General features: G+C 38.0%; 1 protein-coding gene across 1 annotated transcript in view; it reads right to left on the minus strand.

The window, feature by feature from the left end:
* LOC139937356 (gamma-aminobutyric acid type B receptor subunit 2-like) overlaps nucleotides 1-10,265 on the minus strand; it is a 52,571-nt gene extending 42,306 nt beyond the window's left edge. Inside the window, exon 1 of the mRNA XM_071932459.1 lies at nucleotides 9,846-10,265. Coding sequence (XP_071788560.1) covers nucleotides 9,846-10,253 — 408 coding nt within the window. The 5' untranslated portion in view covers nucleotides 10,254-10,265. The remainder of the gene's footprint in view (nucleotides 1-9,845) is intronic.
* Nucleotides 10,266-13,788: the final 3,523 nt, after the last annotated feature.

Below are 13,788 nucleotides of genomic sequence, written 5' to 3' on the forward strand. Positions count from 1 at the left end.
GCTCACAGCCCGTGTTATCGAACGTCTTGCCTTTGCCAAACAATTAAGCCAAACATTGTTTCCCAACCAATATTTGTTTTCTTCAGACAAGTGATAAAGAAGAGACGTCGCGGTAAAAACTGTCAAAATACATCACACTATCAGCCTTTAAAGGCACATAACTTAACACTATTGTTACTCAAAAGAAATGTTAACATAACACCTCACTTGGTAACGAGTAGGAAGAGCTGTTGATAGTATAAGACATTGTGATAAACGGCTCCCTCTGAAGTAACATAGTTTTATAGAAAGTAAATTTCTCACTCACGTTTCTGACTGAAAACTTTTATCGGGCATCCGAAAGCACACAAGTAGTTGTGTGCAACAGTGGTGTTCTTTTGTTTCATTATTCTTTTGCAATTTCAAGCCCAAATTTTAACATATTTGTTATTTTATGCATTTTTGGGGCCACACCAAGTTGGAACACTGGTCTTTGACAATAACCAAAATGTGCCTCAACGTCAATCAAAAAACAGGTTACATAACTATTATATAAGTCATTACATGGACTGCTCAAACCTCGACAAAGGACGGCGGGAAATTGTTGCCAATAATTCAAAGTTCGCCTGAGCAGACAACTAAAAAAGAAACACCTGACTGAGGCAAGCCAAACATTTATCCAAACCGAAGTTAATAAGCGAGTGTGAATGGAATCCCTAACCAGCTATTTATTATTTTTGGCAGTAATTGAGTTGATGAATCAGGCACTGGACACCTTGGTTATGAGTTATTGGATATGAGCTGTATAGTTCGGGTGCGTGTGTTTGGGTGGTTGGGGGGGGGGGGGGCAGAAGGGACCGGCGACATCATCGGGTTTATGACAGAGAGCTTGGCTAACGTAAAGGCACCATACACCTTTGACTGTCAAACACTAATCTGCTCACACGGTGTATTATGCCATGGAAACGAAGAACAAAAAATGCTCTAATCTACTCGGCTACAACACTCCGTTTAGTATTAGCATAAATTATTTGTATAATGCGCACTATTTGTGCATCTTCTTATATTATTATGACGTTACACGGCTAATACAAACTGAGCTATCTAGCCCTATATTGGCGGTAGACACCGCCAATATAGGATAGCTCAAAAATCAGTCTACAATTCAGTCTAAATTTTAATCTCCTCTCTTAAATGAAAACCGCTCAAAGCCACAGAGGATAAAACTGAATCGTCATAGCAACAGCTTGTTTATAAAACGTTCTTTTCTCTTCTCATAGCACCTTCTAAATTTTAATTGTTAAATAAATTGTTATGTTATATTTGAATAGATTATTACTACAGAGACAGCTCATTGGTACGGTTCAAATGACAAGTCCAGTAGCCAAAATTAAATTAATGTACATGTTAATTTTATCTTCAAAAACGCGTCACCAAGTCCAATGATCTTAAATGATCTAGAAGCAAGTATGAAGACCTAAAACTCAATTCAAAAATTGTCCCTCAATATCTTGCCAACATCTTATTATCTTTTGAAGAAACAATAATGATTTGATTATCTTATAACGACTTATGTCCGTTCGATCCCGACGGTGAAGCAAACAATATTACACTAACTTCGTTTTCATCAAATAATAAGGCCACGAAGTTACAATCCCTTACAATATTTGTTTCTGGTTTGTATTTGTCAGATTGAGTTTACGAACACCTGGTTGCACGGGATTGGTCAGAAATTAGTTTGTTGCCAAGGTTAATTCTCCAGGGTGTGTGAATCAAAAAGTCAATTTTTTTCTGTCCATGGTCTGTGATTTCATTTGTGTTTGTCTTTTAATCATTGTAAGTGTAGGTTGGGAATTCACGTTCTCCTATTTGGCGTGCTTTTTTCAGCCTTATAGACCTTGTGGTACAGCCTGGGTTTTTGAAATGGTAACGGTTTCAACGGTTTAATTTGCCCTAGAAACCTTTCAAAATGAAATTGAAGTCTATATCTGCCTAGGTCATGATTTAATATGACATTCTTGTATGCCACACGTCATTCATCATCCCTTGTGCGACGAGAGATTGCAATTGAATTTAAACAGACACAAACCGAATTTCTAGAACATGTCGGCACATCCAAAAATAAAAAAAAATAAAATACAAAATGGGCTCTAACCGGAACAAAAAGCCCAATTTCATAAGGCAAGATGCGCTAACAAAATCTGATAAAAATGAAACACACGCAAAAAAATCAGCTATGCTTCAAAGCTTTTTGCGGTTTATGGGTCACATTTGTATACATGCTGCTTAGGGAAGGGAACATTCTTAAAGACACTGGGCACTAATGAAAAAAAAAAAAAAACACCCTTGTCACACGAAGTTCTATGCTTTCCGATGCTTGATTTCGAGACCTCAAATTCTAAACCTTAGGTCTCGAAATCAAATCCGTGGAAAATTACTTCTTTCTCGAAAACTACATCACTTCAGAGGGAGCCGTTTATCAAGGTTTTATACTATCAACCTCTCCCCATTACTCGTTACCAAGAAAGGTTTTATGCTAATAATCAATTTGAATAAATACCAATAGTGTCCACTGCCTTTAAAAACAGAATTTCTGTCGATCAAATTATGTAACGGTGATATATTTGTTTGTATTTTTTTAACCTTTAATATTAAATTGTAAAAACTCCCTCCCCGACCTTTCTTAAGTTTCTCCTAAGACTAGCTAAGAAAAGTCATACAATCACGTTCCACCAGCTTAACAAAATAAACACCGGCAATAATCAATTCGTTGGTTTTTTTTTCGTTTTTTTTTTTAATGTTCTTGTTTTACTCGTTTCATGGTTAAAATATATTACCCCCATAACTTGAACATCTTCCAAACCGTGCAATTTAAAGGCAAGACAGGAAAGGTTTATTCCCATGATATATTTAGTATGCAACAGTTCCAGTCATAGCGCCGTAGCGGTGTTGTGGCGGAAAAAAAAGGATTTAATTAAAACTGACTACAGAAACCTTTGCTCTGTATTATCAAGCGGACTGTATGAAAAGAAGGGGAATGCAATTTAATAACGTACCCGGCTTCCATCGATCACTTGCAAGCTGATTAGAGATCTTGTCGGCACCGACAGAGGTTACCATTTTGTGGTGGTGGGGGGGGGGACAGATGTTGCATAGTTGTTGTTTCTAGTTGCCACTTCCACCCAGTTAAACATGTAGTTTTACGTTACGTTATACGTCACATTAAACAAATATTATTTAAAAACGGTTTTCAGTTCATTCCTGAATTTCACTGATGTTCAAAAATTCTCTTTTGAAATTACAAACTAATTTTTGTTTTGACGTCCGAGGATGACATGCTTTAAATGCAGAGGACACTATTGGTAATTACTCAAAATAATTATCAGCATAAAACCTTACTTGGAAACGAGTTATGGAGAGAGGTTGATAGTATAAAACATTGTGAGAAAGGCTCCCTCTATTTTCCACGACTTTGATTTCAAGACCTCAAGTTTAGAATTTAGGACAAATGTACAATTTCTTTTGGAAAATTATATTCCTGGATTAAACTTTTTACTTTGTTTTCAATAGTCCTAATGTAATTTAGTATTTTGAACATATGCTTCAGCGTTTGCAATCTGTTCATTATCTATATAATTATGTTTGATAATTGAACTTGGAAACAGTCTTGACGAAGGTTGATTGAATTTAACATTAAATAAATCTGACCTTATAAAAGACCGACCGATTCAACAACTCTACGACGACGCATCACAGCCAAACTGACTCGTGATGTTTTGGGTCTTCGGTGACCAATTGAGGCAACATTTTTGCAGGTTTGCTATTGTATGCATATGTTGGGAATCTGTGATACACCTAGTGAGAATACTGGTCTTTGACAACTACCAAACGTGTCCAGTTCCTTTAAATACCCACATGATTGATTTGATATTTTCGTCATACACTTTGATACAGCTTTGTATATACGTTTACCGTATGAGCCTAACGCAATCTATAATGGAATATACCTTGATATTAATTGTGTTGTTTTCTAATGGAATTAAAGGGCAGATGTGCCAATGTTTGTACATCTTTTAACTGACTGTTAGTTTTGCGAGAGATACCCGCATGTTTGCTCATATATGACGGATTCAATCGTACGCACTTCAGGTTGAGAAAGTTCGTTCTGTTGTGAGTAAATAACCCCCGGCAAATTAATCAGAACCTCTGGCTGACTATATGATGATATAAAACCTAGTCTGGCTCTCGCATTGTGTGAAAAGTGCACAATTGTTCCTCCTTTTTCTTGTTGTTTTATTTCTCTTAATAATAACAATAAGAAATTTGTAAAGCGCCTAATGCAAAAGCCTCTAAGCGCATAAAAGAAACGAGCACATTGCACCGTCAACCGATTACGTCACCAAGTTTAGCTCCCTTGTTTAGACTCTGTGTTGAAGTGTTTACGGAATGGGGGACATTGTATTGAGGAGGTGTTTCATGTGTGGAACAAATTAATACAAGAAAACCTTTACAAACGGTTCGGAAATTTTGAGATGTGTTTCATTTTCCGTTCGCCTCATGCATCACTCGGTCCTGGTTCGATTCCCGGCTAGGGCCATATTTCACCCGACGATTTTTCACCCTTGAGAAAAATCAAACAGTTTTGATATCCGGCGGTGCTCCGTGGGCATGATCAATGTGGGCTAAAAGGGCCACGAAAGCACGGCTCGACCACGTTGTAGTCGCGTCCTTTCTCAAATCAGCTTTAAAGGGAAGGTACACGTTTGTTATTTACTCAAAACAAGTACTAACTTAAAACTGACTTGGTAACGAGCATTAAGGAGATGTTGATAATAGAGGTAATTTCTCACTAAAATAATGAAAAACTTCTAGCTAGAAGTCTTTATTCCCATCTGAAAGCACACAAATTCGTCAAACAAGGGTGTTTTTAATTTCATCATTTTCCCCAACTCCGATGACCAATTGAGCTCAAATTTTCACAGGTTTTTTATTTTATGCATCTGGTGAGATACACCAAGTGAGAACACTAGTCTTTGAAACTTACCAATAGTGTACCTTCCCTTTAAAGGAACACGTTGCCTTGGATCGGTCGAGTTGGTCTTTGAAAAGCGTTTGTAACCGTTTTTTATAAAATGCATATGGGTAGAAAGATGTTGTAAAAGTAGAATACAATGATCCACACAAACATGCCTCGAAATTGCGTGGTTTTCCTTTTACCTCGTCGACTAACACGTCGGCCATTTATGGGGGTCAAAATTTTGACTCCCATAAATGGCCGACCGTGTTAGTTCGCACAGTAGAAGGAAAACCACGCAATTTCGAGGCAAACTTGTGTGGATCATTGTATTCTACTTTTAAAACATCTTTCCAACCATATGCATTATATACAAAACGGTTACAAACGCTTTTGTTTTGACCAACTCGTCCGATCCAAGGCAACGTGTTCCTTTAAGGATTTGGCGTTTGCATAATATTCCCAGATCTCAACTATTTGGTCGTATAAAGCGTTATTCACAGGACAGCAATTAACTGAGATCCCGTTGCTTTATTTTAGTATGGCTGTAAGGTAACGCAAAGTTTTGACAAGATTTTGCTGCAAGAGAACATGGACATGTCACACGAGGTACTAGTTGTAAAATAGTATAACCATGCTACCATTTAGCAAATGACCCTAGCTAAAATGGCTCTCGTGTGAAAGGGACTAAAGAGATGCTCTGCGAACATTGACGTGTGTTTTGCATTATGACAGCTTTTCGCCTGGAAGCATCAACAGAGACTTTGCATGCGGCAAATACACACGTTTGTGATGGACGTTAGTCATATAACGTTCCAAAGGCTTCTAATTTCTAAACACAAATAATATTAAAACTTCGAGCTGCTCCCGCGACTACAGGCGTCCTTGCGCAGTTCAGCTTTTCACTGGCAAGTAATTAGGACGATAGCCTTCCAGTTTATAAACACTTTCTCTTCTCAGTATTTAAACCCCCCAAAAACAGACAGTTTGTTCGTCCGTTGACAAGGAAGTACATGAAGAGATATCACATGTTTACCGGATCAACTGTCGCGAACAAAATAAATAAACAGTCTGCTTCTAGTTAAAAATTAATTTTGTAGATCATTTATAACTGCTGGTACTTCATTAGAAAATATTTCATTACATTCATTATTTTGTTTCACGAGCAAACCCTTTTTGTTTTATGTGATTGCCCTTGTATTTTAGAATAAATTAAGTAATTACAAATTCCAACCCGATTTACATACAAACAAGGATCGGTATTGTGGAGTGTTTGATAAATACTAGGCTAAAAACAATTAATGCCTGACGCCGGAATTCTTCGTTTGCTTTCCTATAAAGTCAACAAATTCTCATAAAAATCACCACGTGCTGGTTGTGTCAAATAAAATACTTGAAACTTAAAATACTTGAGATAATGATTCAGACAATTTCATTTTAGTACAGGAGTGAAAATGTAATTAAAGGAAACTGATTAAAGGATATTTGAATAGAAATTTATACATAACAATGATATCTGTCAGATTGTTGGTAAAAAAACGTATTTAACTGTACAAATGACGTTAAATTTGCATCGGGGATAAATAATATTAATTTTGTTTTTTACACATACACCGATGTGTGTTAGCACTGTATACTCAGTACTTTCCTGAGTCCTGTGAAAAATATATCACAGGCATATAGGTGGGATTCGAACCCACGACCCTTGCAATTCTAGAGCAGTGTCTTACCAAGTAGACTACCGAGATTACCAAGAAGGCTACTGCTGATGAGAGATTGAATTTGTTACATCGGAGAAGATTTGAGTTGTACAATTTATTACGCTCGATTTTAGCATTTTTGAACACTGAAAAATATATTAGTCATAACAATACTAATTAGTCATATGAGACGCAGTTTCGTAAGAGCATTTTTCAAAGAGATGAAGCTGCAGAGGTATTTTCTCACCACAGTACGTTTTTCAAAGAGAGTGGCTTAAGATGTGTTTCCCCAATATTGAACAAAATAACACGAACTCTCCTTAATTATCAGCACGGTAGACCTCCTTTGAGAAAAAAAAGAAGAGATATAACAAAAATACCAACATCAGACCAAACACAATGCTCCACCAATTACATAGACCATGGAGGAAGAAGCCATAAGTTACACATCCTGAGTAAGAATTTTGATACAAAAACGAATTCGCACAACGCGCAATCTGCTCCTCGCCACGAATTTGTTTCGTTCCCTAACCCTAACTCTAACCCTTACCCTAACCAAAAGCCGTTTTAATTCCATCTGGAATATAATTCTTCGTTTGGCATTACCTCTTTGAGGTTAAAAAAAGACCAAACAGACAAGAAACATAATGATCCACCAAATACATAAACGGGGCCATTAGTTATCCGGAGTAATAATTTTACATATTCAACAACTTTTACAGATTAGTAGGATTTAAAACTTTGCATGGTGGAATTACGATATAGAAAGGTTTGCGGTAACACCATGTAATGACTATCTCTAATGAGTACGGGTGGTTCTGAAAAGAACCGTTGGTTTCAACTCGACGTTTCGATCAGTATGCTCTGATCGTCTTCTGGAGAAATCTGTTTAGAGATTACAAAATGCTTTAGTCAAGAATGCTTTTAGTTAGAAAGGCATGCGCCTAACGCACAAGCTGTTCCGCGCCACGAAATGGTTTTGTTTTCCTTCTTCACAAATAGCCGTTTTTAATTCCATCTGGATTAAGGATCCTTGCTTTTGCATTGACTCATAGAGGTTAAAGAAGACTGACGACAGACCAGCCAAATAATGCCCCACCAAAAACATAAACAAAGCAATTATAGTTAAAATTCCGGAGTAAGAATTTTACATCAACAACTTTCAAAGGTCACAGCTCAGCAGCTAAAGAGTGCTTTTATTCAGGCATTCTCCCAACGCACAAGCTGCTCCACGCCACGAAGCGCTTTTGTTTTGTAGTTTTTCTTCTCAAAAAAATAACCTCTTTTTAATTACATCTAGATTATGATATTTCATTTGGCAATGCCTCACTGAAGACAAAATAGACGTGGCCATTAGTTACAATTCCGGAAAAAAAGATTTTTACATCTACAACTTTCAAATTAGTGTTTCAGCTCAGCTCAAGAAAGCTTTAGTCCGAACACAATTCCTGCAACTCACTCTCTCTATATAATATAGCTGTTCCACTCCATGAACTGATTTCTTCTCCTTAAAAATAACCCTTTTTATTATAACTCCATTTGGATTATGGTCATTTGTTCGACATTTCCTCATTAAGGTTAAACCTCGTAAAAGATTAAACGGAGAGCAGTCAAGGTTATCAACAGACAGCTTTTGGTAAATCGCGACTGCTGTTAGTCGTTGAAGGCCTTTTTACCGTTTTCGCCTTTTACACAGGGTAATAACACAACAATGTTAAAGCCCCCGGTAGACCGGTGGTAACCTTTGGTCTGTGTTATAAGAAAGCGTATGGTATCCGAACAGCCGATAAATCCTTGTTGAAGGAGCCTCACAGAAGTTGAAGAAGACACACTTTACCGATAGCTCATCATCATGAGAACAATAATGAGCTTCTCCGGATGATGAACAACGTATGCAATTCGAAACGTCAAGATTATACATTGAGCCTTATTAGAACCAACTCCCAAGGTTTGTACCCGCAAGTTCACTAGGTAAAGTTACTTCTTATTTTCCACACCATGCAAAGCTTCAAACATTAAAAATTAAAAAATATTTGATTGAGCTTCAGTAATCACAAGCTGTCGTCTAAAGCTTGTTACAATTTTTGACGGTATGTTGATTACAACTGTAAAACGAATACCCCACTGACGAGAGCAACAACAACAATTACTGTCATATTGACAATGCAGATTTATCTGGGGAAATCCCGGTTTGATGTAGGCCTATAATAATTCAATTTAGGTTAGTTTTTTTTCTCTCGTCATGACTATTGATCTTTAATGGTTCCAAATAAATGATGGCCCTCGTATTACACTGTATAACGGACAAACATTAACTTATTGTTGTGATCACCAGCAATGTACAGTAAACATTACAATTTAATGTCAAATAATTCGATTAATGTTAGGTTTTGTGGAGATGGAATAGCGGTTGCCTAGGTCATGGTTGTCTTCTCAAAGTGATGGATTATTGAAGAGAAAGCGAGTGTTATGGTTGTTTAATGTATACATCTTTGATAAAGAATATTAGCCTAAATTTTTACCAATACACTGATGATAGTTTAGCACTATACACTCGGTACTTTCCCAACGTTCTGTGAAATAGAACCACATTTAATAATTATTATTACTCGGGGATAGGATTCGAACTGCCTCTACCTACTGGACAAACTCGGTGGTCTATTGGTAAGACACTGCTCTAGAATTGCAAATATCGTGGGGTTTGAATCCCAACTGAGTAAGTATGCCTGCACATTTTGTTCACAGAATCGGGAAAGTACTGAGTATAAAGCAAAGTGTTGACAACAAAATGCAGGCACACGTCCAGTAAAGTACCATCTAACCTAATGTTAGCTCTAAAAGTAAAGGACCATCTCACATTGGTTATACTTTTATGTCAGACCTAAATGGTCAGAGAGAAAAAAATACTGACACATGCCCAAGGCAAGAAAGTGCCAATGGTTGCAAACTTATGTTAGCTCTAAAAGTAAAGAGGCCTCTGTGGCAAGTATAGATTATAAACTTATATTAGCTATATAAAATTTTCACAAGAATAATACGCGCTATTTTGCAGACTGAGGGAGGCACAAGAGGGACTAGCTGTACAGCAAACAGTAACCAAAACAATTAAGTACCATCGAAGGTAAAGTACTAACTATTAAAGTACTACTCACGTCAGTAAGTCTCCAGCGCATCCTCAGCTCATAGCCGTCAAGTATCCCCGTTAGATTGTTAATGTGGTCCACGGCTGTCTGTGCAGTGTATGGTAAAGCGCCAAATATTTTGTCACCGGGAAACGCAAAGAAGCCCCCGATGTAGAGCGGAATTCTCGGCATAGGTGAGCTCCCGACAGTGTTGGCCGCCGGTACTACCGTGGCGTTGATACCGGTCGTGCCTGGCTCTGCTGATCGGCACGTGAAGAATGCTACATTATTAGCGAGCAAGACAAACATAAAGAAGTACACAATGATGGACATTGTGGATGGTGTAAGCACAGAGCTGGGTCCTAGCTCTATGGTGTAAGGCCGTTGGCACGTGGACGGTTTGTTGTAAGAATAGGGTCCTAGCTTTATGGTTATCATGTGGGTACTCAGCGATCACATCTGCAGTTCGTACAAGCCAAGTGCTCCTGCACTTATATACTCTTTTTTATAAGCTGTGTCAAAAACTATAGTCAAAAATGCAAAGCGAAATATGACTTGAACCAAATGAATACGCCATCGTGTAGCAAGTGGATAGCTTTTGCGGTACGTTTGAAAGTCCCATGCGCAAAGGCAATAATCAATGTACGTGTCATGCCACTGGTACAAACTTCGCCAATCGTTGTTATGGGAGGCACGTGTGTGTATGTGACAAGGCCGTTGGCACGTGGACGGTTTGTTGTAAGAATAGGGTCCTAGCTTTATGGTTATCATATGGGTACTCAGCGATCACATCTGCAGTTCGTACAAGCCAAGTGCTCCTGCACTTATATACTCTTTTTTATAAGCTGTGTCAAAAACTATAGTCAAAAATGCAAAGCGAAATATGACTTGAACCAAATGAATACGCCATCGTGTAGCAAGTGGATAGCTTTTGCGGTACGTTTGAAAGTCCCATGCGCAAAGGCAATAATCAATGTACGTGTCATGCCACTGGTACAAACTTCGCCAATCGTTGTTATGGGAGGCACGTGTGTGTATGTGACAAGCTCGAGTATGTCATAATGCTGTTATCAACGTAATAATGGGTTTATCTGCAACACGCTTTTATCGGCTAAACTGGATCACTCTGATTGGCTTCTATGTCGGTGACATCACGCCCCAAGTGTTTTTTGTTGATTAAGTCGGGCAATGACTTGTATGTTTACCGAGGGAACTCCACTTTGCACTTGACAACGGCATTTGCAAGGCACTTCTGTGTAGCCAAGTTGGTGTTAATATAAACACTGGAAACGCAGTTATGGAATACGGGGAGTATGTCGAGAAGCGTTACATGGACAGTACGCATTTTTGGGGGCTGCAATATAGAATTGCAATCCTCAAAGATTGTCTGCTTTTTTATTCCGATTTGTGAAGCGATTCAGAAAAAAAATCCCCAATTGAAAAGCACTACGACAGTGTGGCGATTTAGTAGTGCAGAAAAAAGGCAAAATGTACACCGATTTGTAGCATCCCCGTAAAGACATAATTATTTAGTTGTGTTCCTTTGTCCCCTGATAGTTAGAGACACTGGACAATATTGGTAATTGTCAAAGACCAGTCTTCTCACGTGCTGTATCTCAACATAATATGCATACAATCCTGTGAAAATTTGCGCTCAACCTTGTCACACGAAGTTGTGTGCTTCCAGATGCTTGATTTAGAGACCTCAAATTCGAAATCTGAGGTCTCAAAATCAAATTCGTGGAAATTATACTTCTTTCTCGAAAACTACTTTACTTCAGAGGGAGCCGTTTCTCACAATGTTTAATAATATCAACAGCTCCACATTACTCGTAACCAAGTAAGGTTTTATGCTAATAATTATTTTTAGTAATTACCAATATTGCCAACTGCCTTTAAAGACATTCCGTAGACTTTGCACCCTAGTCCTTAGAGATCTTTGTTTTCCATTGCATGATTGGTTCTCGGTCCCCATAAGGTAGTGAGTATTTAATCACGCTGTTGTTCCACATGCAACGGAGTAAAAAAAGACCCGTGTCACGCTAACCACAAGGAGTACGGCGTGCAAACCATGGCATTTTCTGGCAGGCAAGAAACTGAGAATTTGTATCACTCTAAAAAACTGAAGCGATACCATTTGTTATATAACAATTCACAAAACAATACAATCCAATAGGGCATTAATTGATGTAGGTATTAATACACACAAACGTATGGCAGCTTAGGAGTTGGAGGACGCGAAGGACCTTGCACGTGCAACAGGTGCGCATGCATGTGTGATGCAATGGCTAACCAACAAGATACCAAAAGTTGACTGATATTGGGGCTCAATTTTATACATCCGCTTAAGCAGAAACTATTACTTAATATTTTTCTCCTAAACACAAGTAAGCAAGTTATCAATCACAGATTGTACATGTGACATGCTACTTTGGTTGGTTACATTACTTAATTGGGAAGCATAATTATGTCATGCTTAGCAACTTATTGTGCTTAATATGACGTCCATGACGTCATCACAATGACGTCCATGACGTCATCACAGCTGATTATACCGCGAACGTGCAGGGATAAATTGTACCTTGCCTCAGCTTGCCAAAGGTTTAATTATGATGCTTATGTCGGAAGAGCAATAATGTTTTTTCTTCGAAAAATTCGACACGCTATACGCTATGACTGCGAGGGAAGAAATTGATGACCATTTAACTTTTAATTAGTTACACAGCACCGTTGACAATGCTATATCAATAATAAGCATCATATATCATCACCTAAAATTCATCCAATGCCTCATTGACCTCTGTCGTATTGGTATTTCGCATTTCAGAATACGTGGCCCTATATAAAGGGACACTGTGAACAACAAAATTTAAAGGTAAAAACTAAGAACATGAAATATTATTTGTGTTCCCTTAACATACGATTTCGTTTCCTCGAAGTAGCTTATTGTTCCCTCGAAATGTTATTTCAGTATACGGGGCCCTATATAAAAGGACATGTGAACAAACAAATTTAAAGGTAAAACTAAATACAGGAAAAATTATTTGTGTTCCGTTAACATACGATTTTGTTCCCTCGAAGTAGCTTTTTGTTCCCTCGAAATGTTGTTTTGTTTCCGGAAATGTTGTTTTTGTTTTTATATTTCGATCCCTCGCAATTAATCCGTTCCCTCGAAACATTTTATTGGATGACATCATGTCGAAGGAGCAAACCAAATGTTTTGTTTTTGATTTACATGTCCCTCTATGGGCTCTGTACGATCGTATAATAAAAATGACCCAAACATGACATGTTGGGGTCTTCTCAATTAAAAAAATATCTTTGATTTGTTGTTTTAACTTACTTGGATCGTTTAACATGTGCATCATTAAAACAGAATCCACAAACACTTACATTCACAATTGCTGAAAGTTTACTCCGCGGACTGAGTGCAGAAGACTCGAAAGAATTCGGATGAGCTAAAGGTTATTAATTGGTGAGGAAAGTTTCAAATGCGTTGCCCCAAAAACTGAAGACGCATGCAAGTTCCCATGGTTGAATTCGCGCCAAGGTACCACGACCGTCACCTTCTCTTTATCCCTTTCCACTTTCGCAAAGAATAATGAGTTCTTAGAAGGTCAAGGTCCAATTTTCCGATGGTGCTCTCGCAAAAAAACGACGTTAATTCTTGCAGACTCAGTTTTTTGCGTATTTCACGGCTTACTGGACAATGGTGATCGATCGTCAGTATGCTGCGGGGAAGAGGCGGTGTTTGTCTAACAAGTAAAGTGTGACAGGACTTTGGAATGTATCAATTGTTCCTGCATCCTAACTGGGTCAAAGGTGTCAGTTTCTTAAACTGAATACATTTGCTTGCCTAAAGGGAAGAGTGGCCCATGTCGACATTTTTCTTGTTAGCCTGTGGGAAGCCCAAACCATGGAGTTATGATAACACACTAATATTTATGTTATGGACAAAATGCTGGGTTAACAC

This window comes from Asterias amurensis, chromosome 5 (genome assembly GCF_032118995.1).
Source record: "Asterias amurensis chromosome 5, ASM3211899v1".
Lineage (NCBI taxonomy): Eukaryota > Metazoa > Echinodermata > Asteroidea > Forcipulatida > Asteriidae > Asterias > Asterias amurensis.